The sequence below is a fragment of the Coffea arabica genome, chromosome 9e (assembly GCF_036785885.1).
Source record: "Coffea arabica cultivar ET-39 chromosome 9e, Coffea Arabica ET-39 HiFi, whole genome shotgun sequence".
NCBI lineage: Eukaryota > Viridiplantae > Streptophyta > Magnoliopsida > Gentianales > Rubiaceae > Coffea > Coffea arabica.
This window is the reverse complement of record NC_092327.1, coordinates 37,480,089-37,506,253: the sequence shown is the minus strand read 5'-3', so window position 1 is coordinate 37,506,253 and position 26,165 is coordinate 37,480,089. Positions and strand designations below refer to the sequence as shown.

At 34.5% G+C, this 26,165-nt stretch overlaps 2 protein-coding genes across 3 annotated transcripts; both read left to right on the top strand.

Moving 5' to 3' along the window:
* Window positions 1–9,975: 9,975 nt before the first annotated feature.
* Window positions 9,976–14,784, top strand: LOC113710387 (U11/U12 small nuclear ribonucleoprotein 48 kDa protein). Its single transcript, XM_027233359.2, has 5 exons — window positions 9,976–11,304; window positions 12,007–12,121; window positions 12,750–12,857; window positions 13,400–14,167; window positions 14,279–14,784. The coding sequence occupies exons 1-4, from the start codon at window positions 10,040–10,042 to the stop codon at window positions 14,042–14,044; spliced, it is 2,133 nt and encodes a 710-aa protein (XP_027089160.2). The 5' UTR covers window positions 9,976–10,039; the 3' UTR covers window positions 14,045–14,167; window positions 14,279–14,784.
* A 7,805-nt stretch (window positions 14,785–22,589) lies between these two features.
* Window positions 22,590–25,692, top strand: LOC113710366 (U-box domain-containing protein 9-like). Of its 2 annotated transcripts, XM_027233326.2 has the most exons (3): window positions 22,590–22,858; window positions 23,023–23,309; window positions 24,328–25,692. In XM_027233326.2, exons 2-3 carry the CDS (start codon window positions 23,028–23,030, stop codon window positions 25,411–25,413), a joined length of 1,368 nt encoding a protein of 455 aa, XP_027089127.2. In that variant the 5' UTR covers window positions 22,590–22,858; window positions 23,023–23,027; the 3' UTR covers window positions 25,414–25,692. The 2 variants fall into 2 exon arrangements, with proteins under 2 accessions (XP_027089127.2, XP_027089126.2); XM_027233325.2 differs by having other exon boundaries at window positions 22,592–23,309.
* The last annotated feature ends 473 nt before the right edge of the window (window positions 25,693–26,165 follow it).

The window sequence follows — 26,165 nt, the reverse complement described above, 5'->3', positions numbered from 1 at the left end:
TTTGTTCAGATTCCAACAGCAACAGGTTCAAGCACAATTCTGGGAGCCAGTATTATATAAAGAGTAGTATTTATTACACTTATAACTGAGTCCGCTAGTTGATAGAGAGTAGTATTTATTTTTCTTGCAGAACCATTAAGTGCTTGCAGGAACTGGGATATACTTCCAAGTTCCAACCGTAGGTTACATACAGAGAACTCTGTAATCCTGGCTAGACATTTCGATTCAATGTATCTTGGCCAAGGACAGACTAGACTACTGATTGCTTAGACCATCAACTTCGTGCATCCGAAATGCAGATATTTGGAAATTGACTAGTTAATCTATGGGGATAATTTCAGAAACCACCTCTGAGGCTTCTGACAATTTCATCAGCCTCTCCTGAAGTTTGTAAAATTACACAACTTCTCCTGAGGTTAAGGTTTTGATAATAAAGTTAGTCCAATTAGAAAAAGTAACATTAAAAAAGTATTTTAAAGAGAGAAATGAAACTTTTATTTCATAAATACCTCTTATGCATGTACATAAGTCGTATTAGTAAAAGAATAAAAATAATTAATACTCAAATTTAACCACTCAAAAAGTTCACATTTAATAAATCATATATATATATAATAAAGTCGTATTCTCATTCTTATCGCTTCATGTTTTTTCTTTCCTACGTGGCTTAACGAGACGGCAAATAATTTCTTACGTGGCTTGCTCCTTTTTTGTTTGAATTTATATCAATTCTTATTTCCTATATTATATGATTGGTCCGATAAGATATATCAATTCTTAGTCCGATAAGAATTGTTTGTCCGATAAGATATATCAATCATACTAAGATATATCAATTCTTAGTCCGATGAGAATTGTTATCACTACAAGAAGTAGAAAAGTAACTAATTTCAATTAATAAATCATCTTTTCTTCGAAAAAAACAGTTATTTGGACGATTGTGGTTTATTTCCTATAAGAATTCTTAATATTATAGGATTCTTATTTTCTACCCAAAGTTATGTACTTTAAGCAACTTAAATCAAGATAAACCTACTTTTAATGTTCTTATCAATATCTCTTTATATCCTTATCAATTCTTATTTCTTATGCCTACACTACATATAACCTCTAATATATTGATTTCAAGCATCAAATTCATGGTTAGGTATTTTCAGTGCAAGCGGTTGGTACATTAAAGTATCGATTTTGAGTTTCTACTCCTCTTGATTATCAGGTTCATTTTCTTTCAATACATATTTTTTTAATAAAAGGCATGTTGATCTTTAATTGTAAGAGTTTAGTAACATATCTTGAATTTTTTTTTGTTTTATTTTCTGTTTGTTTTGTATGAAGACATAGGAATTGATTTAACATGCACATTTTCAGTCCCAAAATGTAATTGATTTAATGTTATATATTTTAATTGGTTCAAAGACCACTTTGGGTAAAATAAATTTTTTACTGTCCCAAGTAGATAACTCTAAATAATTGAGTGATAAAATTATGACACCTGCTCTTTGTAAGTAGAACATGACAAAACGAGCAAGATCCATTGAAAAATTATCAAATGGAATTTCCATCGAATTTCTTTAATTGGTCACATGCATTGAATCAGAAATAAGTTTTAAGGGAAACGCACATGCAGTCATGCACACGTCAGTACATTGAAATGGGTGCACCCGTTCTGTGGATAGCTTTGGAGTCTTTCTTTTGAATGATTAATGCGAAGATCAATCTTATGACATTGACTAAAACGGAATCCTATTGGGCCGTTTCAAATGCATGATAATTTTCATTTTATAAACATGTCAAAAAAATGAGAACAAACAATTGCTGAAGATTCAAGTTTACAAGATGAATGAAAAGTTTAAAAAGGATGCTACTATGCTAAGTAAAAACTAAATAAATAGTTGTTGATTCGGTAGACGAACAACTTCCTTGACTAACGAGGTTTTGCATGGATTGCCATTTTTTTTTTTCAAAAATTATGTATTTTTTTCGTAAATATTTTTTAATCAAATTTGCACCTCATATATATAAATTTTCATGGGTTTTGTTGTCCAAAATTTTTGTAATGAAATTATTTTCAGCGAGCCAAAAGATTCTTTTTAAAAAAAAATGTTCATCTTCAGATGTAAGAATTTTATGGACGTAAATGCTATTGTTGATTACGTCCCGTGTTGTTCTTAAATTTTTAATAATCAATTGACTAAGATATTTCTTCATGAAATTTGTGTCTTTAGCTATTATTACTGTTAGTTACTTTAGTTGAATTTTTTTTGCTATGTCTGACATTGCTGTTAAATATTCATATTATAAGCATTTGGCCTATGCCTCTTGAGTGATCATGAACTCAAAGGGGAAAATTTATTTTGGTTTCTTTTGCAAAATTTATGTATGTTGGTGTTCAAGGGTCAATGCAACAAAATTGTCATGGGCATAATATATAGTCAACTAAGTCTACCAATACAATTTACTATAAAATTATTACCCACTTTAATACATCAAATACCATAAATAGTGTGGCTAATTAAATCCTGCTTTGCTATCATGCAGTGATAATAGAAAATCAATAAATGCTGAGTTGCATGGACAAATCGAGGAGAATGTTCAAACAGAAGAAAAACAAAACAAGTTTCTGAAGAGTAGAATATTATTTTATACTATTTACTGCACTTTTTATTTATTTTCAAATTTTTGAATGTTATGGTATTGTTGAATGTTATTTTTTTCATTTTTGAATTATTATTCACTGAATTAGATGTTCAAATTTATATTATAAGAATACTTTATATTACAATGCGCACATAGTAATATACTTAAGACAAGTTATAATAGATTATACATTAAATTTGTATTTTATATCGACATTTTTATAAAATTGACTAAATAGTTTATTTTTTTTTCGACGATTCCAGTTCAACGAATGGGTACAAAACTAGTTAGACAATATAGATAAGTAACAAAACTACACTAATGATTATAAGATTCAACAAAAATCTTTTTTAACATAATATTTGGTGTGATTCTTGTAATTTTAAACAAAAAAAATTTCGAATTTTGCTCCATATGGTGCCCAAGTTGTTCTTCAAATCAATGACATGGCAGTTAGACAGATTAATTCGTGATCATTTTTCAAAATTTGGTTTATAATAGCAATATTTCACCAATCGACTAAGTTTATACCCTCTCTAACAAACTACTAGATCTTTTATGTACATGAAACTAGATCTAAACATCAAATTACTAGCTCTTTTGTGTACACACAACTAGGTGTTTTGATGTTAAACATGCAAGTAGGTTAATTCATTTGGATTACGTATAATTCTGTACCTAACTTGCCTAGGATTTTGATATGATTTTCTATTTTAATTTCTCTATCATTCTCTTTTTCATTATTGGAATGTTTTATGATGTCAAAATTTGAATTTTGCTTTAGACACGGTGTGTGCCAAAACATGTACGTTAGAGGTTAGAGGTTAAACAAAAATTCTTGAAGATTTGATTGTAAATTATGGTAGTATTGGAATAAAAAGTGTTTTTCAGTGACATCCCAAACTCTATACATCACTTTTATTTTGGGTTTTGAGGCATCATTTTAGAAAAGTTATCATTAAACTCTATGCATCACTTTTATCTTAGTTTAATTTCAAAAAAAAAAAATCTTAGCTTAAGGGATAATTTCAAAAAAAAAATTTCAAACAGATATATTTTGCCACAAGTACACATTCTATTTTCCACTATGCTACAAGGATGTAGGGAATATTGGCACTGTTTTTAAACTGGACCTGGCTGATTTGACCAGTTGAACTGAAAATCGACTTGTTCTCCTATCCGAGTTAGTATACAAAACAGGCTGAAAGAAAACTCGATCAAACCGGTCAAAAGACCAGTTTGATCGTGAACCGGTAAAACTCAAAGAATCCGGGTTATTTTGCTATTCTCTATTTTTGTTTAAATTTTAATTTTTTTTCTTGGACTTTTTATATTTTTCTAAATGACTAACAGTAACACATCAACTCTAAAAGCTGAAAATTTGGTCAAATTTTTAACAAATCTGAAATCAAACAAAAAAATAAAAGAAAACATGTATGAAAGGATGAGAAGAAAAGAGGAAGAGATCAAGAAATCCCATATGAGAAATGGTGAAAAGATCTAAAATAAAAAATGGTAGAAGGGAATATAAGAGAAAGAGAAGAGGAAGAGAGTATAGAAGAAATAAAAAGAAACCATTAGAAAAAGGGAAAAAAAAAAAGCACAAAGCAAACACATGATCTGGACACTGTTATGGGGAACTGGAAGGCGGAAAGCTTTGACGGCGAACTGGCAAAGAAGAAGCAACGAGAGGAAGAAACAAGAAGAATCCTTTATAAGTAAAATTTTTTTTTTATATTATACTTTGACCCCTCAATATTTTAAATAATCATAATTACACACATAGAATCCTTTTATTACTCATTTGCTGCCTTACTTTTTGCATTTTTACAATGATGCATATTTTCATTCTGGATTCATCATCTTATGGAATTAGAGATTCATTAATGTTATTATATCTAACTTAAAAAAGTTTCATCAAAGTACTTTGTATACTTTATCATTAATTTGGCCCCTTATTATCTAGGACATATAGGGAAAGATTGAAATCACTATGAGTACATATTTATTCTATTTATTTTATTTTATATAATTAAAACATATATTTATGACATCATCCAGTTCGACCCCGAGCTTAACCGATCGAATCCATTAACCCCTGACCTCTAAACTTTGCCGAGTCGTTATCGAGTCCGAGTTTCAAAACACAGAATATTGGTTCTTGGTTGAACACAGATATCAAGATCACTTACAACCTTCCTAACTTTCCTAGTCCTAGTAATAGCACTTACCAGTTTGATCGTAATTCCATGACATCTCTTGCAAGTTATTAATACACAATTGTTATGAGAATTCGAGCACAACTACAATTGGTGTGTTCCAGTATGATTGTTCCTCTGAATGAGAGAAGAAACTCTAAATAGGAGAAGAAACTGAGTGCTGCAACTGCCCAACCCATAAATAAGGCCCATGTTATGCTTCAATTTCTTGTGCTAAAATTCACTAAAAGAAGGAAAAGCTTTTAATTTTTTTTCTGGCAACGATAATAATTATATAATCTATTCTATCCTATTCTATATGGGAAGGAGAGTCTAAGGAGACTTGTGTGTTAGGGACTAGTAGGTATGCAGACCTAACTAAATCAAATGAGTGCTTTGACACCACCGTTGGATTTTTTTTTCACTATAAGTGGAGTTTGAACCCTCACCTACAACCCAGTGAGGGACTTAAGTCCTTCCCTGGTGGTCACTAACCCAAACTCAATGGTTAGGAAAAACTTTGGGTAAAATATATTAAACCCCCTTGTGGTTTGGGTTATTGTCATAAAATCTCCTTATTGTTTGAAAACTCCCATATAAACTCCTTGTGCTTTGGACTTCTTTGGAAAATGGATGGAAATCATCCAAATTGACGGAAAGACGTAAAATTCCAATGCTAACCCCGTTTTCAAAATGTACCAATAGTTAATTTAGGATTTAGCTATTATTTTACTAAATTTCTTAATTCATTTGAGAACAAAAAGTAAACTAAGGAGCTAAATTGAAATTTTAAAAAGATTTCATCTTCTCCAACCTACCTTCCTTCACGCTGCAAACACTAATGCCTTTTCCATTGTCATCATCTCTAGGTTCAACCATCAATCATTTATACCAGGCCTCTTTTTTTTTGCATTTTTCTTCCTTTTCCTTTTCCTTTTCTTTTCTTCCTTCATACTAAAATGGATCAAATCAAATTAATATCAACACCAAGAATCTCAATACTAAATTAAGCAGAAATCGCTCAAATTAAAGTCAACTTGTATTAGATTTGGACAATGAGAAATCAAAATTCAACTAAAACCCACAAAATTTCTTCACGAAAATCACTAGATCAAAAATGTCTACACATTAAAATTCACTACTTTAAGAATTACCCCCGATAACCCATTTCACATGTTCATATAAACTTTGCCGGCAGTGGCTTCGCTGAAAGCTCCGGGAACACCTTGGTGGGCAATATGGAGCTTCAAGCCACGCATCGGAGTTGGAGAGGCGTCTGCAATGGTGAGTGGCTTGGGCAGATTGTCTATCGAAATGAGATCTAGACTGGCCTTGTGGTAGTTGACGGACTTGGCGATGCGACCCACACCATGAAATCTAAGCAGTAGTGTCGATGGCAACAGAAGCAAAGCAAAATTGGTGGTGGCGGTGGATGAGGACGAAGGGGAAAGGGATCACCTGAAGGCTATGAGATGGTGGTGTCTGGCTTCAAGAATCGAGTGAATTGTATGTTTAAGGGAGATTTTGAGTTGGTGAGAGAAATTCAAGTCCAATTTGAGGGGGTTTATCAAAGGTCATGGAGCTTTGGGTTTCTACTTGTAGTTGCACTAGAAGGGAAAGGAGAAAAAATGAAAAAAACAAGAAGAAAAAGAAGAAGGAAGGAAAGAAGAAAAAAAGAAAAGTAAGATTAACAAAGGTTGGTGTTGATTTTGCTTCTATTTTTCTACTCCAGATGGTTCAGAAGAAAGAAAAAAAGGAAGAACAAGGAAAAAAAGAAAAGAAAAGAAAATGTAAAATTACCACATTACCCTTGATGTATTGTTATCACACTCGCTTGTCAAGCGTATGTAATTCACTTTCCGTCAAATTGGACGATTTCCGTTCGTTGCTCAAATTAGTCCAAACTAGGAGGGGGTTTTTTTGGAGATTTTTAAACAATGAGGAGGCTTTATGACAATAACCCAAATCACAAGGGGGTTTTATATATTTTACCCAAAAACTTATAAAGTGAAGCAGTAAGTCCAAAATAGCAGTTTCAAAACGTCATGTGATACAAACGCATCATCTTTTTCGGACACAAGCGGCTTTATGTTATCCATATGTTTTAGCGGTTTTATATCATCCATTTTGTTGTGGATTCGATTCGATGACATCTTCTCAACCTTACATAATTAGCATCCATTATGCCATCTACCATTCAACATCAGCAAACTCCTCAATAGTAAAAATTTCCTCAAAAAGTACTCCATGTTGATTTTTGCTAACGTTCGGTCCTCGTTCTCATTTTTGAGAATGATGTCTCTTACATTAGTCATATCCTAATTTTGTGCTTTAATGGCCAACCATTCATGGTTGAATGACTCAGAGTTCCACAATAATAAACAAAATTGAGATAGTAACAGTATGAGGATCGTAACCAGGTTTATCGACTGCTTGAAGCTGGTGATATAATTGATCAATGGGTTGATCCAGATTAGTGAAAATTCAGAATAGATTTTGGATTTGAATTCCATTGACTTGGTTTGGAAGGATTTCGAGTTGGGTTATCATTGTTTTGTAGGTTGTTAGATTATAAATAGGACGAGGACAATTTGGTTGTTTTGTGGGTTAGTCTTAGGCTATAAATAGAAGGGATAATTTCGGAAACCTCCCCTGAGATTTCTAATAATTTCACTTGGCTTTCCTAAGGTTTCAACAATTACACCTACCTCTCTTGTCCATTTAAAATGACAATAATAACCTTAATATTTTTAATAAAACTCTCTTATTGCCTTGTTTATGCAGAGGATGGATTTTATAATTTTTTTTTACCATTTTTCTTCTTATTCATTTCTCTTATATTTTATTAGAAGTATAGAAGAACTATCAATGTTGTCCCCAATACATATCCAAATTAAATGTTAAACTAGTAATATTTTTTTTATAACTTTTAATATCCTCCAATTTTTTTGTAGCTCTTTTTTTTTGGGTATCAAAATCAAGGATAAGTCAACAATGATTAAAAACAAATGGCCCAAAATCATTACCAAATTATGATAGTTCCACCACTAAACTAGTCCATAAATTTTATTCAAAAAATAGTTCATAAACTTTAAAAGAAACAAAATAGCACTTTTTTTTCTATCTTAAAAAGAATTTATATTTCCAGTAAAGCACTATGAAAAATACTCTATTATAGCAAAAGATTTATTATTATAGTTGATTATTAAATAACAAATATTAGCACGAAAAACTTGATACTCTTTTTGTTTAGAAGAACAAATTGAACTTTGTAAAATAAAGGCATTTTAGGGTATTCATTAAATTTTTTACTCTATTTTAAAGTTGGGTTACCAAAGTGTCAAATCAAGGGAAGCAAGAGTATTTTCTAAAATATCAAGGGAACTAAGTTAAATAGTAAGAAACCTCAAGGGAGGTTTCTGAAATTATCTCCAAATAGAATGAGAACCATTTGGAGAGGTGGATTAAAGGGTTGGAAATAGTTGTAGGGTATTCAAATAATTTGATTGGAGCAAAGAGATTGGGTAGTGGTGTGGTAAATGGGTGAGGCTTTAGATAGTATTGGAAAGCGATGAATATGTGTAATAGTATAATTATAAATCTCTTCTTTCCCTTCCTTGCTTCCTTCATCCATTATAAACATCTACAACATATCTCAATTTGCTTCTTTACTTTAAACTTTTTGTAACATTTGAAACCCATTTCAAAAAATATAATATTAAAAACTCGTTTTGGGAGAGAGAATAAAATTTCATTCCAAATTTAACCTTTTCTTGTGATTTCTTAATTGTCATAACACACTAAATTTATCTCTTAATTTTTGTTAATTGATAGATATTAGTTCTTTAATAAATTAAAAGTTGAGAACAAGATAAAAAAGTCTTTAGTAGTTTTTTGTGTCATTGGTTCAAATAAAAAATATTAGATTACTTGAAATTATGAATGATTTACAATATTCTTTAAAATAACTTGCAATAGATTATAACTATGAGAATACATTTTTGCACCAGTTTAAAAACAATACAAACAAGTTTATATATAACTTTTAGCATATTGTATCTTTTTACTTTTCAAGCCACCGATTTGGGTTCTTCAACCCAAATCGCTTGTGTGTGGATTCTTCAATCTAGACTTAAGTTCCATGAGGGTCTTGTCCTGTCATCAATTGGCTGGACGTGGGTTCTCTGTGGATCCCGCTTAGGTTTAATAGGGGTTAATTTTTGAGTGTTTCTAATCTAATTGTGTGTGTGTGTTTCTACCGTTTCTGGGAAAAAAAACCACCGATTTGGAAAAAAATTAGAAAATTCAAAAATATGTAAAAGATTTATAAAACATCTTAAATTAACTCAAAACACTTGGTAACTTGCAAAAACTTCAAATAAAATTTCAAATATTAACTTTTGATATTTAAAATATTTTTCCAGCTAGAATAAATCTTCATACCTTTTGTTTTTGTTTTTCATTTGTTATTAATATACTCATCATTTTGGTAATAAAAGTAAGACAACAAAACGGCAAATTTGGAATGAGATCATATTTATCTCTCCCAGAATAAATTTTTTAATGTTATATTTTAAAATGCGTTGTAAATGATACAAAAAAAGTCTAAAGTAAGAGAAGAAGGCAAGTAAGATTTTTTTAATTTCAAAGATACCAAGTAAAACTGTGAGAAACATCAGGGGGGATTTTTGAAATTATCTCTAATATTTAATGATCTTTAAGATGGTTGACTAGAACATAATCTGATCTAATTTTGCTGCAATCTTCTTTCCTTAGGAAGATGTAGAAAATATTCATTACTATCGACTTCAAAAACACTTTCGTTTTTGAAATGCTTGGCATTGAGAATTCGACTTAACAACTAGTACTTTTCATTGAATTACAAGAGCTTCCAATTAAAATGACAAATGTAGTCACTTCATTTGTTTTAAACACAATAGCAAATCTTTGAGAATTGGATCAAAATATATAAGTGTCAAATAAGCTCAGAAAAATGTATTAACAGAAGTTAAAAGTACAAAAAAGCATGGGACTCGGTTTATCGGTGCACATGAAATTAGTCCTGCAATTTAATTTATGTCAAGAAATTAAAGTACCACATTACTAGCAGAAAGTACTACTACAAACCGATTTCAAGCCACCACGCCCCTAATATAACCACATTTGACTCTACCGGCCGAACCCGCCACAAGTCTTCCCCAAAGATGAACCCGCCACCTCCTTTCCCTCCTTTTCACCCTCTGCCGCCACCTCCCCCACCTTTCACCACCACCGCAGCTCCCGACCTCCCCACCGCCCTCTCCAATCTCACTTCTCTCCTCCACAACACTCAAGCCACCCTAAACTCCCTCTCTTCTCTCCTGCCATCTTCACCTCCATCCGCCGCCCTAATCCCTTGCCCTTTTAACACTAACCACCGCCTTCCCGCTTCCTCCACCTTCTCGCACTACCTCTCTTGCCCCTCCTCCCTGAGCCCCCTGGACCCCCAAGCTCTCCTTCACTCTCTGAACTACCCCAAAACCCTCCATTCTTCGTCGGAGAACTCCTTCACCCAGCCCCTCCAGAATCCTAGCTCTACCGAACTCTGCTTTTCGCTAGAAAACTATTTGAATTCACCTCAAGAAAGTCATTTTTATTCTAATTGTCCTGGGGCAGTTGTCATTACTCCTTATAAATATGATTTTTCATCCTCTCCACCTCCTATGCTCACATTGCCCGGGTTTTTATCCGCGGAATGTGCTAATTTTACACACGCTAATGGGCGTTTAGATGATAAGGGTTTTGATGTGTGGCCCATTAGGCTTCTCCCTTCGGAGATTTGGGCTGTTAGGAATGAAATTGAGGCTTGGGTTGGTTATCCTAGCTCGTATTCATATAGAGTGCTTATATGTATTTTGAGGTCGTGGAAGAGTAATTTGTCATTTTTGCACCCATGGATTATCGCGAATTCACCCAAATATGGCGTGGTTATTGATTTGGCAATGGTCCCTCATATACTCTTATTGTTTAGGTTTTGTTTGAAAGCTGTCACTAGGGAAGCTATTGGTTTTTTGGATTCTTTAATTAGTAGCAAAAGGGAGGATAAGATTCATTGTCCGGTTTTAAGTAAAGTAATGATGTGGTTAGGGTCCCAACTTGCTCTGTTGTATGGTGAAACTAATGGAAAGTTTTTGGCTATTGACATGTTCAAACAATGTGTTTTGGATTCAGCATTGAGCTCTTCATTTTTCCCTGTGGCAGAGATATCCAATGAATCCGCTAAATTGAATGAACTGGATGATAAACTTGAAGGGCCAGTTGAAAAGTGTGGGAAGAATGAGAGAAATAGCATGGTGCATGAGACTGTTCAAAGCAGCATGATTTTTGCTTCCCAGGTAGCTGCTGCTGTTGCTTCATTGTACGAGAGGTCTTGGCTTGAAGAGAAAATTAAGATGTTAAGGGATACACGGCCACTTACTGCATATCAACGGTATGCTGCTGTGAATTTGCTTGAAATAATTAGCTTTTCTATTTTGTCAAACTTATGATGCTGGAGCTGTAAATGTGTTAGAGTGTTGGTTAATTTGGACCATGGCTGTAGATGTGTGTTTTAGCTACTTAAGATTTTGCTGTATTTGCTGGTTCTTTGCCTCTTTCTCGAATATATAACTAGGAAATTACATGGTTTATTTACTTGGGAGGTGGCAGACAGTTATTCACTTTGGTTATTCAAATGGGTTATTTATTTTGGTTGTTTTTGATAGACGTATTTGTCAAGTGAGACACCATGGAAATTTGTTAGCACTTAGTAGCTAATGGATCTTGACGTTAGGCGGAAAGAGGCTTGAGAACCTTTGTTCTTGACTTGATGTTTCTTAAAATCCTTGAGACTTGACTTTGTAGCGGAACTATTTTCAATTCTTTCAGATCTCAAATTTTCTCTTGGTAGTTTATGATTGTGGTGATAGAAAATATTGTTGTATGATTAGATAACTACTTTGTAGAAGCTGTCTATATAGTTGCTAATTTGTGCCCTGTGGTTTTTACAGTATGTGCTAGTAAATACTGTAAATTTCATTCCAATTTTCATTTTATTTCATCATCTTCTTCTTTTTTCTTTGTGTCTTCTTTGAATGAATCTATTCATAGAACTGCATATGGAAGCTTCTTAAGGAGCTGATTTGTTTTGTAGAGCTGTAGAACATGAACACATATCTAGGAGAGCTGATGAGGAGCTGCTGAAACGTTCTGACTATAGACCTGTAATTGAACATGATGGGGTACTCTGGCAACAGGCACATAGCGAGGTAAGTTGGCTAAATGAGCCTATCAGTTAACATAACTGTGGTAGATTGAATTTAAATTGTTTTAAGTTGCAACTATAGTAATATAAATATTGACAAGTGAAGGATGAATCTTTCAGAATTAAAAGATGAATTTCAAATAACATATTGTCTTTGATGGCCAAGACAACTTCTTTTGCATATGGAACCTCATTTTAGTTTATCTCATGAAAAACTTTAAGCATAGGAGTTCTGTTTTAAATGAAATTTTGAATCCATTTGGGAGTCTGATAATTTTTGTGCTGTTATTTGCATTATTCTTTGTTCTGGGAGTGGGAAGTGACTTTTTTTTTTTTTTTTTTTCAAATACTGCTTTTTCTCAAGTCAAATTTAGAAAATTTTCAACTTGACTACAAATGATGCTGCAATATCCCTTAAGCCCCGCGCATTTTATTGGTTCTTCCCTACTGGTGATGAGGCAAGTTAAATTTATCTTTTAAAACAAAAAGTTTGCTAACCATTTGGATTTCTGCTGGTACTTTGGCAAAGAGTGTCATGGCAACATGATGCCTTTCTGTGTGTGCTTATTGATAACAAGCTATTCTGTTCTTTATATGCATTCTTCTTCTTAATATTCTCAGTATATATGCAGGAGCCAAATAGAGTAAAAACAAGAGAAGAGTTGCTGGCTGAGGAAAGAGATTATAAACGACGTAGAATGTCTTACCGTGGCAAAAAGATGAAACGAACAACAACGCAGGTAAAACACAGTTTAGGTCCAGCATGATGGTAGTTTTGGTTTAGATTTCTTTGATAAAATATCTTAGATAGACTCTTTTGTCATTACATGATGCATTTTGAGGCTCACTACCTCCCTCATTAAAAGTCTATGGAGATCCTGGTGTTCATGACCTGAGGGTTAATGTTTACAATCCTTTAGCAGGATTTAATTAATATTTCCAAACATTCCTCGTTTGAATTGAAATCGTCAATCAAGTTAGTTTGTGTTGTAGTTATTGCATTATCATTAATGGAAAATTGATAGGTTCCTCGTTTGAATTGAAACCGTCAATCAAGTTCGTTTGTGTTGTAGTTACTGCATTATCCTTAATGAACAATTGATAGGTTTGTCTTTGTGAGCTTAAGTTATTCTACTAGGGTGGCTTATGCGTGTTGACATGACACAGACTGTGATGGTTGCTTTTCTACTTGTACTGCCTTCTTGGTGGTGTTTCTTTTTACAGTATTCCATTTGCACGCATTCCATCTTTGACGATGCCAAATTGGTTATCCTTCCTTCAGGTGATGAGAGATATAATAGATGAATTCATGGATAAAATTAAGCAAGCCAGTGGTCATAGTTTTCCAAAAGACGGTGAAAACACAGAAGCAAGGGCTTTCGAAGGTTCTTCTCTGCACAACAGTTCTTCAGATGCTCTTAAGCCTAGGAAAAGTGAAACAAAACTTGAGCTGATCGGAAATGAACAACATGTTTATGGAGCATCTTTACATTCTAATCATGCTCATGGATCCATACATTCTGAAGATAAGTATATTGAACATTATAAGCAACACAAACGTACTTCTCAGCGGCATGGTGAAAGTTTAGATGACAACAGAAGTACTAAAAGGTCAAGACATGACAGAAAGAGTTATTCCAGAAGCCCAGATCGACAGCGAAGTGGCTACCATTTGCATGGTTATACAAGGAATAGAGGGAGCCGAGATGATCCTGAAAGTTCTAGGGCAGCTATCTCCAGAAGCTCAGATACAAGTCGCAGCAAGTCAACTGAGCGAAAGACTCGCCGAAGAGAGGATGATGGGCGTAATTCAGAACTTAGAAATAGAGACAAAAGGAAGAAGCACAATGATATCACATCAGGTTCAGAGTTTGAGGACAGATATAATCCCTTGGAATCGCATGATGATTATGATGATGATGCTTAAACCTTGCAGCTATTTTATTGATTCACATCTGCAATGCTTGGATAATTTGAAGCAGTTCAATGTCTTCCATGATGGCTTTCCTGAACTATCTTTGAGATATTGAGTGGCTCTCTTGGTATTTTGGTAAGTTATTGTTAACAAAAGATAATTTCCTGTTTAGTGTTTCAGGCAGCCAGTTAGATTTTTCATTTCCTCTTTGGCTTTTCAATGATGGGGCAGTACGATTTCTGACAGGTGTTGCAGTTTATCCACTCCTGTATCCTCTTCTGTATCCTTAGTTGTTAAAAGCTTTCTGGACATCAATTTTCTTCTGAATGCATGGCTTTAGTTTTTCCACATGCATTAAAGCAAATATTGTATTTCCTTGCTTCTTGGTCTATGCGTTCTGTTCATTTGTGCGTGCTTATCTGTCATATCTATTTATCTCAGTATGATATGCTTCTGTTATTGCGAATTTGGCTAATTACAGGTTGGCAATATCTTTAGTTGGATGAAAAGGTGCAGAGTATTGTGTGCGCTATGAATGTGTAGCATTAGCATGCTGGTTTCTGAGGTTTGCAGGGGAAGAAAGTGAGGTCTTTCTTCTAAGCAAGCAAAGCTTGCATGGTTTGCGCTACTTGTTTATCGTTGTCTTGCCATCCTTGATTGGTTGCATGATGTTTACCAGCCTTGTTGTATTTACTGCAAAGATCTTGATTGTATATTTAAAAGTTCTGAGCCTCATTTAGATCCTTAGGTTACATAGGCTGAGTCCTCGTTTTTTATTTTTTTTAGTTAAATTGTTTTGGTTTATATTCATTCCAATCCGAGGGATAATTGACAAAGCGACTTGATTACTAAGGGACGTGTATATTCACAACTGTGGTGCTCTTAAGAAAATCCTGTGTCTCAGCAGCCCTTCACGCCAAAATATGAACGAACTAAGCCATATTCTTTCCCCTCTTTTTTGACTTCTAAATCTCTAATTCTGTGAACGATCTGATGCAACTGATAAGCCTTCCAAATCTTGTACAATCTGGAAAATATCCGTTCTCATGGTAGTCTCAATGGATGGAGTAACATTCTTCCTCAATTAACCAAACCAGTCATCTCCCTCCTCCTCCTCCTCCTCGCTCGTCTGTTGCGCTGTTTCATCTTCAATAAACCTCGGAACCTCCTCGGACTCTGCATTCCTCTGATCTTGCCTTCTTCTTTCCTCTCTGATGTTTTGACAAGAACGATGACCACTGCTTCTCCACAGCTATATAAATAATAATCCTTGAGGGCATTGTAAAGTGTGCAGGCACACCAGTGGTTGAGTCCCTTGAAACTGTCATGGTACACAAAAAGATATTCAGTTTTCTGTAGTAGACAAGCAAACTGGGGAGTGGTAAATGCAATTTTCATATTCTCCCTCAATAGCACGATCCGACACCCCAAATATCAACAAATTATCCTCCTCCAACCATAAATTATCCACCATTCGCTGGCTTACCTCTTTTGGCCCACAGGCAGCTCCTGCGAATGCCGGCGTTAGAGGGATGAGGAGGATATCGTGCAGCGACGCTTGAGCTGATTCAGTTCCCTGCCCCTCTCAGAAAGCTTATCTGAGCCATAGATTATTGGAAGTAGAACTCTTATGTGTATTAATGTTCAACGTTCCTGAATGGAATAAAAAAAAATTCTGCATGTATTTATTGTACAGAATCTGTGTAGCATTAATAGCTTTCTTTGCACAGATCAAGATGGAACCGTTGCGCAAATAGATGATCTAATTAAAGTTTGGCGAATTCAGATATAAATCAAAGAATAAAACATATTCCCGAGAAAGAGTTAATCAAGAAGAACCAAATCTAGTTAGTTTGTGTTTCAAGTGCATGCATGCACGCCAAGAAGTTGACCGACACAGACACTTGTTCATTCTGTATCAGTATCACTTCTGGTAGCATCACGTAGAGCTCGAATTCACAGTTCCAAGGAAGAATTACACAACGCAATCAATCAATCATATGCAGGCACATTAATTAACACGTCAATAGAACATTAGGTTATATACTCATAATTATGTAATATGCATGTGTAAGTGGTGAGATCCAATATTTCAAGTAGGACTGCAAACAAATTGAGCCACTCGCGAGCGGCTCGAGTCGAGTATGAGCTCGAACTCAAGCTCAAAATATTAAGTTCCGGCTCGCGAGCTCGAGTATATATATATAATATATATATATTATTTTAAGTATATTTTTTTTTATTTTTTATTTTAAGTATATATATTTTTTTTATTTTTTAATTTTAATAGTAAAATTACATATATATCCTTAATATTTTATTATTTATTAAGAAAAAAAATTTTATTTTATTTATTTTTTAAAAAATGAAATAATTATTATTTTTTATTTTTTTCGAGCTTGAGCTCGACTCGAATCAAGTCGAGCTCGAGCTCTAACTTGAAATTGTCAGCTCGTCGAGCTCGAGCTCGAGTTCGAGTTCAATGAAATTATGTCGAAACTCGACTCGGCTCGGCTCGTTTGCAGTCCTAATTTCAAGTGTTTCGGTGTCATATGTAAATTCGAATACAAATCCAAAGATCAAGACACCTGCAATTTGAGAATAATAAACAGTAATAACTGCACGTTACAATTGATGGTTCAAATGGGGTCGTAGTTCAGCCCCAATCCATGCCATCTATTTACATTGGATGGCTAGATCGGGCCGAGCAAATGTACCCTTGTTCGAGTCATAAAAAACACAGTGCACTAGCCGATCTTATAGATATATATATCGGTTTGGCGTCTCACAAAAAGGTGAGCTTCACAATGAGGTCCATAATTCTGCTTCTATGGTAGAAGTCTTGGTGTGACAGTAGGAGGATCTGTAAATTCAATGGTGGAAAATGGTGCTTGTGAATTGTGACTAATTAATTTGGAGAGAAAGGTGTAAGAATACACACACCTAACACCATTTAAATTTAAAGAGGAGGAGGAGGAGGAGTAAGCCCCACGATAAGGTCCACATCTACGAAAGGACAAGACCCAAGCTATAACTAAAAGTGCACCAGTATTGTAGGACCTGTATAGTTAATGGCGTTTCTGACTGATTGGGAGTTCACTTCGTGGATTGCTGCCGCCCAAGTTGGAGGAGGATGGGGGTTTTCTGGTTCAATCTCCAATGAGAATGATTGGGCAGCTTTGGAAAGGCAGCATCAAAAAATTGCAAAAATCGTCCACTGATGCTGATGATGATAGGTAGAATCTTCTTAGCATCAAGAGACAGCAAAATACCTTTTTTGCTTCTGACACTGGTGTCCACTCTGTCTGGCGCTGTGAACTGTCTTTTTTCTAAATTCTGCTTATCTGCTACGTGTAAGCCCTGTGTTAAAGTTGGAAGAAGTCGGGAGATGTCACCATCTCCGAGAAGACTAATGTCCATATAAGCACGTGTAGAGCTGCACCCCAACGCAACGAAAATAGTAAACTCTTGCCTTGTTCTATTATCACCACGTTTGCTTGTCGATCTATCTAATATCTGTCTGTTGCTGTAGTTTGATTTCTATTCTCAGATGATCATTAAGCTTAATTAACCTCCTGGAGGTCGACAAGAACAAAAGGCAACGAGGGACGGGGATTTCCTCCCCATCACTTTGATACCGAAATTGAGAGGAGAATTGAGATGACATCCATCGTTTGTAATAGAGGGCGAAGTTATTAGTCATTGAATCCAGGATGTGTCCGTAGATTGTAAACATTCGTTGTTTGTTTGTTCAGCACTACTTATTATCATAGCGCATCAGATTGATTTAGGTCACATCAATCAGTCGCATCATATCTATCTTTTTTGGACATCTCAAATCTATTCCGTATACGTACAGGAACTAAATCTACTCGATACAATTCGAGTCCAAGGTGTTTGTCGAGGTTGCAGATTGATTTAGGTCACATCAATCAGTCGCATCATATCTATCTTTTTTGGACATCTCAAATCTATTCCGTATACGTACAGGAACTAAATCTATTCGATACAATTCGAATCCAAGGTATTTGTCGAGGTTGCAGATTGATTTAGGTCACATCAATCAGTCGCATCATATCTTTTTTAGACATCTCAAATCTATTCCGTATATGTACACAAACTAAATCTACTCGATACAATTCGAGTCCAAAGTATCTGTCGAGGTTGCAGTTTGGGTCCCACATCTAGTATAATTAAGGTTTCGTTTGAGCATTTTTCTTTTGCGATTTCTGAAAAATATTCTATATACATATTTCTAGCCACATTTTTATTTCATATACATAACATATTAAAAAAAAATTTATAAATTTTATTTCTAAACTAGTGTTATATACACACACGCATACATGCAAGAAGTGAAGTTTAAATTTGAATTAAAATTACATGCCATGCATCCATACTCGGTTAGCACATACACTAACTTCAGCGCGTACAGCATTAAGTCAGTAGCGGATCTAAAGTTGGTTAGACGTTAAAATGAGAAGCCGTCCTAGAACCGAATGTTACACGCGTTTGGAAACCAAAATAACTTTTTAATTATATAAGCCGAGTACCAAATCAGGGTCAGTTGGGGTTGGTTGCGTTACAGGCGTAGCGACAATATAATAATTTGTATCACGCGGCATGGGTCGCTCCCTCATTCGCGGACGTCCGTTCACCACCGTCACGAAAGGACGCATGCCATTGCCAAGTGCCAATTGCCGTGCATAGGGATTTCGTTCGTCCATCTGATTCTGTGTCCTTCTTTGTTGAGTTTCTCTTTTACATGGTCAATCGAGCAATTTAAATTAGAACAAGGCCGATCTTCACACTTTTAGTAACCACCAAGCTTTGGCTCAATGCCCGCTAAAAAAAAATGATTTTATCTCTCTTTAAATTGTAGGTCGTAAGTTCGAATCTCATTTATAGCGAAAAATTTCTTTTGTCCAGTCGAATCTATATACTTGCTAATCCTTTTTTTTTTTTCCTAAAATATGATAGATTAGGTTATAGAAATAAATTCAAAAGAGATGTCAAAACATCCATTTAGGTTATAGAATAAGATAGATTAAATTATGGTTGCAAAGGAGGGGGTTCAAACCTCACATGCTTTGAAAAAAATTTAAAAGAGATGGCAGAGCAGCCTTCTAGTTTAATCAAATCTGCATACTTACCAATCCATTGTATAGTCTCTTTATCCTCCTCCTCCCTGTAGAATAAAATAGATTAGGTTATAAGTCTCTTGTACAGGTTCTTTAGACTCCTCCTTCCTGTAGAATAAATAGATTGGATTATAAAAATATTATCGTTGTGCGGAAGAGGAGGGTTTGAACCTTACCTACTTTGAATTTACTTTGAAAAAAATTCAAGGAGGTGTAAAGGAAGCCTATTAATCCATCGAATCTATATATTTGTTAGTATCTTATACAGTCTCTTTAAACTTCACCTCCAACCCTTTATACAGGTTCTTTAGATTCTCTCTTTCTGTAAAATATGATATATTAGGTTATAAGAATGTTATCATTACAATTAAAAATATATATATATATATATCTTGACAGCTCTGCTAAGGATGATGGTAATATAATATGCTAGTAATCCTCTCGTTTCATGTGGCTTTCTCATGGAATATAAGTTTGGCCAATTTCGTGTTTGCTTCATTTTATGATTACAAAAAGTGTCACTTCAAAGTACTTTTGTTTGTCTTCCACTCACATTATGACTCCCATGATGATTCTTTGACTCACATCCGAGTAAGGATGACAAATTTCAGCCATGGGATTTCCGCAAGAAGTTGTTTTTAAGAACAGTAAGAACATGACAAAGATCCAATTTCGTAATCATTCATTTTTTTTTTTGCTAAATTTAAAAAGAAAGGAATTTTGTCTTTGCTATCCATTTCGAGTTACTAATTCATATTACTTTCAATAATTGGAAGGGAAACAAAAAAAAAAATTGTAAGCCACTAAATATGCTCTGTGTTGAAAGGTTAATTTGTGCTCTAGAATTATTAGAAAAGGACAGCACCATTCAGTAGTATTGTAGCTTTCAAGTCCATGCATATAAAATATGAAAAGAAGACAATAATATAGAGGCACATCCTTTTCTACGTTTCCTAAAATTACATTAGTGTTAAGAGACATAAAAGAAGCATAATATCCAGTTTTCATGATAAAAGAAATTTTATCATTCAATTGTTTGGATAGGGTATTATTTGAAATAATTACTGTAGCACTTTTTGTGATGTGATGTATGTGAGATAAAAAGGTAATTGGGAAGATAAAAAGTTGTATTGAAAATTGTAATGGTGATGTCAGCAAATATATTTGACCAAATAATCTGCTGTCCAAACAAATATTTATCCACGAAAGCTTTTTTTTAATTCATAAAAAAAACAAAAAATGAAAAAGAAAGAGGGGGTAGGAGGGCAGTCTTCTTCCTTTGATAATGAGAGTGAGGTATAGGACTGGGGTATGGTCACTTTTTTATTCTTTAATTCTTCAATCAAATAGTAGACAATTAGTAAAGTTAACAGACCAATTTTTGACCAATCAAATCCCATGATGACCACTACATTAGTCTAGAACTTCTCATTAAAAAAAAAAACTCTCAGCAAGAAATTGACTCGTATAATCCAATTATCATGCACTAAAATAACCAATCAACTGTTGAACAATCCACTTCTGAGTTAAAATGTTCAAATTAATTACCAATGCCTTGAAGAGATGCAATTAAGGTATATGACTCAGTCAATTGATATTACATTTCTTTGCTTCACATGACATGATAGTAACATTTGTCATATAAAAAGGAGATTTTGGAGCTGGTTACTGTGGATGTTGCATGGTAGTAAATGATATCTTGTAGTTGTAGATAGCTTTGTATGTACTGAGCAATGCCAATTTAATAATGAACCCTTTTTTTAGAGTAATACATATCATTACCATCTGATTTAGCCAATTTAATATCACATTTTTTTTTATAAAAAAAAGGGCTTAACAGATATGTGCTTACTTAGACACTCTTTAAGAGAGACCTCAGTTTTATTTATTTATTTATTTTTGGTAGAGGAATGCTTAATTGAAGAGAGTGTCCAAATGGAAGAATACGATAAATGCAGGTTGCAAGTTAATTCTTTTAGGAATCTGTAATTCATTTGAAAAAAAAATCTAAATGGAGACGGTACAATTATTGTAACTAGCTATTGAGACACATTCGATGCATGTGCAACTTGTCAAAAAATATTTTTAATTGAAAGAATCACAAAAATAGTGCAAGCAAATATAACTATTTTATGTAATATGTAATAAAAAAAAGTGTATTATACAAAAATATGTACAATTGAAAATAAAATTTAAAAAAAAAACCATCTGTAAGGGACAACGTGAGAATTGGAGGAAGATAGTTTACAAAAAAAACTGGATGTAATTTAAGTATGAGTATCCACTGACCATCCGTTAGAAAAATCTTTAGAAAAAAAGAATAAAAAATGCATCTAATGGGTGGTTCATTTATCAAAAGGTTTTGTTCATAAATGTAAATGTTAACATCATAAGATAATTATATCGTGTGTAATTTACCAATAACATTATTATTAACCTTTACAAGAACCCACCACCACTTCACCCAGGGCCATAGCAATTTTATATACACTTTATATTAGGACTGTCAGTGGGATCGGACCAATCCGAGTTCGGCTCGTTTGGGCCGAAAAATGTCCGATGAGTTCGAGCTTTTAATGAGTTAATCTAAGGTTGAGTCTAAAAAATAAGCCCGAATTAAATATGAGTCGAACTTGAATCTCATTAGGCTCACACCTGATATAGGTCCGGCCCGATTTATATAATATTTATATTTTGATATTACGTATAATTATATATCCAAATATATTATTACTAAATACTAAATATATACATATTACAAAATACAAAAATACATCTGAAAACTCTTCTACGAGCTTTCTTGAGAGATAATATTAGTAATACATAACTGAATCTCCAACTTTTTTTATTGGTTGATTTCTTTTTGATCTATAAATACAAATCATCAAGCATGTTTGGATTCAAATCACAACACTATAAAGAAGTTCCAACTTTTGAAAATGTATTAACTTATGACTGCATGTTTTATTATTATTTTTCATGTATTTTGAACGAATTAGATATAAATATTGTTGAAAATTTTTTGGTTTATATACTTTTTAAGAACTATTACTTGTTCATGTTTAGTTTTAATGTTATAGTTTTATAAATGTTAAATTAGTTTTACAACTTAATAGTTATAGTAATTATATTCAGAAAATTCAGGTGTAATAAGTGAAATTGGGCTAAACTCAAATAAGACTCACAACCTAAATATTACGTGAGTTGAATAGGAGTTTCACATTTATTAATCTAAAACTCATAACTCAAAACTCAAAAATATTACAAATTAAATGAGTTGAATTCGAACTTACGAAAGTCCGGCTCATTAGGCCGGATTGACAGGTCTACTTTATACAGCAGCAAGAGCCGATTCAGATGAATGTAAACTCATAATGCATTTTTCACCGCTCACCAAATCATTCACTAATTAGTAATTAATTTGGGGTTATCCCCCAACCAGAGATTATCTGTCTATTAATAGAAATGTACACCTTCCTTTAGAAACCTTGTTCCCCTGTTTATTCTACCGACACATGGTGAAGAGTAAAAGTCAAGTAGGAATAATAGTCGTATTTGTTTCGTAATTCCCCGAGTAAAGTCCAGGAGGCGCCGACGACCTCATCCCATCGAGCCATCTCCACAATTTCAAAATCCACCAACAAAAGGGGTTCTTTTATAAAAGACGACAAAGCAAGAAAAGAGAGTATGGAAGAAGAACTAGTTGTTGTTGTCCTAGTAGAGTAGGCTTATGCTGGGCACCACCAACTTTCTTCTTCTTGTTTATTCTTGAATTCCAACTGCAGTTTCCATTCTTCTTTTTGCTTAAATCCCTGTTCCCAATTTGTATTTTCATATTTTGTGGTGTAGATAAGATGGCCAAGACAACAACAGAAAAAGGGGCGGTTTTGGAAGTAAAAACTACAGCAGAACAGCTCAAGAGGGAACTGCAGATATTGGTACAGAGTATTGTGGAAGAAGATGATTATGCATTGGAAGCCGCTGATCGTGCCATGCAGGCTCTGTCTTGTTTGAAAGAATTGAAGCTGAAGCATTCCAACCCACAAAGCCTTTTGCTTACTCTTCCACCTCCTGAATTTAGATGTCCTCTTTCTGGACAACTCATGATTGACCCTGTTGTCATAGCCTCTGGCCAGGTTGGTAGATTCCCTATTAATCTTCTGTTCAAGATTGAAACTTTTTCTTGGTGTCTTTGATATTTCTTGAAACTTTTTCTTGGTGTCTTTGATATTTCTGTCTTTTCATTCAATTTTCTTGTTAATTCTCCCCTTTTCTTGTGATTATTTGGTGTTCAAAGGTTCAAAATTCTCTTTTTTCTTGTCAATGCCAGTGTCTTCTTCTTTGATTCTGAGATAACTAGAAATGTATAAAGTAATCAACCAACAAAAACTTATTTCTTCTAGTAAGACTCTTGCGGATCATTGGTCACCACTTGTGCCTTGTCTGCAGGATATTAAGTGTTTGATTAAAATTTCATGTTTTAAAGACTTTCAATAGCTTTCACCGTTCTGGCAAAAGAACGTACAGGTTTGTGACCAAGTGTAAATAGTTAATTAATTAGTGAACAGTGACATGAGGTTGGGGTTATGCACTTCTTTATTAAAGTACGGTTGATGTGACAATGGAGGAAAATCTGATAGGGTTATGCCTCTTTTTTTTTTTTTTTTAAATAATTGTCTTGTTAAAGTCTCGTAGATCATGAAGTAAACATGGACCAACAAAACCAGTGGCGCAGAAATATCTGTGGTCATCCCCCAGAAGTCTTTTTTTTTTTTTTTTTTGGAGTCATCCCCTAGAAGTTGTTGAACAGATGCAAAGGGCACATTTTCCTTTCCATGCATTATTGTAGTAGTGTAGGTCCATGAACATTGTGACCTTACTGGCAGAATTTTCTAGGCTGGCGAAATTTTCAAAAAGTCAGGTTGAATCCTTTCAGTGATGTTTGAATTTGATGAAAGTAAATTTTCAATTATTACCGATTATGCATTGTGAATAGTCAGAAGCTAAGCAAATTTGTTGGGATAGGAAAAGTTAAAATTGCGGGTCAAATTGAATTTCGTCACTGTAGTTCAGCAATTGGATTTCCAGATTTTAGGCTGTGCTGAAATGTTGTGTCATTTTCAAGAGAACCAACATTTGTGATCTGTTCTGCAGACGTTTGATCGGCCATTCATCCAAAACTGGCTGAATGAGGGAAATCGGACCTGCCCTCAAACAGAACAAGTTCTTTCGCATATGATTCTGGTTCCTAATGTCCTGCTCAAGGATATGATTTCTAGATGGAGCAGAGAACATGGAATTCAGCTTCCTACCCCTGTACAAGATGTTGATGAAGAAAAAGCAATTGCAAATGCTGATCGAGGACGTTTGAGTTCGCTGCTTGAGAAACTTTCCTCGTCTGCTGTTTCTGATCAGAAGATTGCTGCAAAAGAGATTAGGCAACTAACAAAGCGGTCGCCATCTTTCCGAGTTCTTTTTGGGGAGATTACTAATGCCATTTCCTATTTGATTGAACCACTTGCATCAGGGAAGCCTGATATTGATCCTGATTTAGAAGAGGATTTGATCACAACAATTTTGAATCTGTCAATACTTGACACTAACAAAAAGTTATTTGCTGAGAATCCAGCAGGGATTCCTCTTCTTATTGAGGCCCTCAAATTTGAAAGGATTGAGACAAGGAGCAATGCTGCTGCAGCTCTTTTCACCCTATCAGCCATTGATTCAAATAAATACATGATTGGCGAATTGGGCGCTCTCAAGCCTTTGATTGAGCTTCTGGAAGAAGGACATCCACCAGCAATGAAGGATGCAGCTTCAGCAATCTTCAGTTTATGCGTTGTTCTTGAGAACAAGAGTAGGGCGGTGTCTGATGGAGCAGTTGGGGTCATTATGAAGAAGATCGTTGACCATTTGCTCATGGATGAGCTCTTGGCTATTCTTGCAATGCTGGCCAGCCATCAGAAGGCGATTGAGGAGATGGCGGAACTCGGTGCGCTGTCTTTCCTGCTCAATGTCATCAGGGAGAAAACAAGCGAACGCAACAAAGAGAACTGCATTGCAATCCTCTATACAATGTGTTTTTACGACAGAGCAAAATTGAGAGAGATCAGAAAAGAGGAGGATGCAAATGGGACTATTTCTCAGCTTGCACTGAATGGAACTTCCAGAGCCAAAAGGAAGGCGCTCGGCCTTCTTGAGCGAATAAATCGATATGCTGCCATTTCCAACACTGCTTGAAATAGATCTTCTTAGGCCATTGTACATTCCTTTCACCCATCGTAAGTAACCATGCTTCATTCTATACCTACACCTATCATAAGTTTTGTGTAAACTATACAAATAAATTCACCTTAGTTTCCTATCCATTTTAGAAAGTCCCGTACCTTGCTGTTTTCACTGCGCCATGTGCATACAGGAATGTGGGAAACTGTAGATCCCCCATATGACAATTCTTTCATGGGACTTAACATGACATGCACAGTGTTTCTTGATTTTGTCATATTGCTTCATTAATCACATTGCTGGTCTAACATTTACAGCAATAGGATAGAATTTGCAAGAATGAAGGATATTTCTCCTCCACCCTATTTGGTCTTGGGCATTTGAATCAATTTGGTAGAGAATCAAATCAACGTCTCTTCTATAGTGCTGCCAGAATCGCTCCAATAAAGCAATTGTGCTTTAACTGCTCTGATCACGCGGAATTTTGTCTGGGTTCACTTAACTGCTGATGATGCTATCGCACCTAATTTCACTTGGCTTTTTGATATAAGCTCACAAATCCATCTATAGATTGATACAGAAGCTAGCTTACAGTGGAATGACAAATTGAGGGAACGTTGTACCTACATTCATGTCATAGAGATGGTAATCTTGTTTTGTGTCTGAGGTTGGTTTTAGGTGGAAGTGGAATCATTTTCAAAGACAGAAGTTTTTACTTTTGGACTTTTGCAAAAGCCTCCAAATATCATCAATACTGACCAATGGAA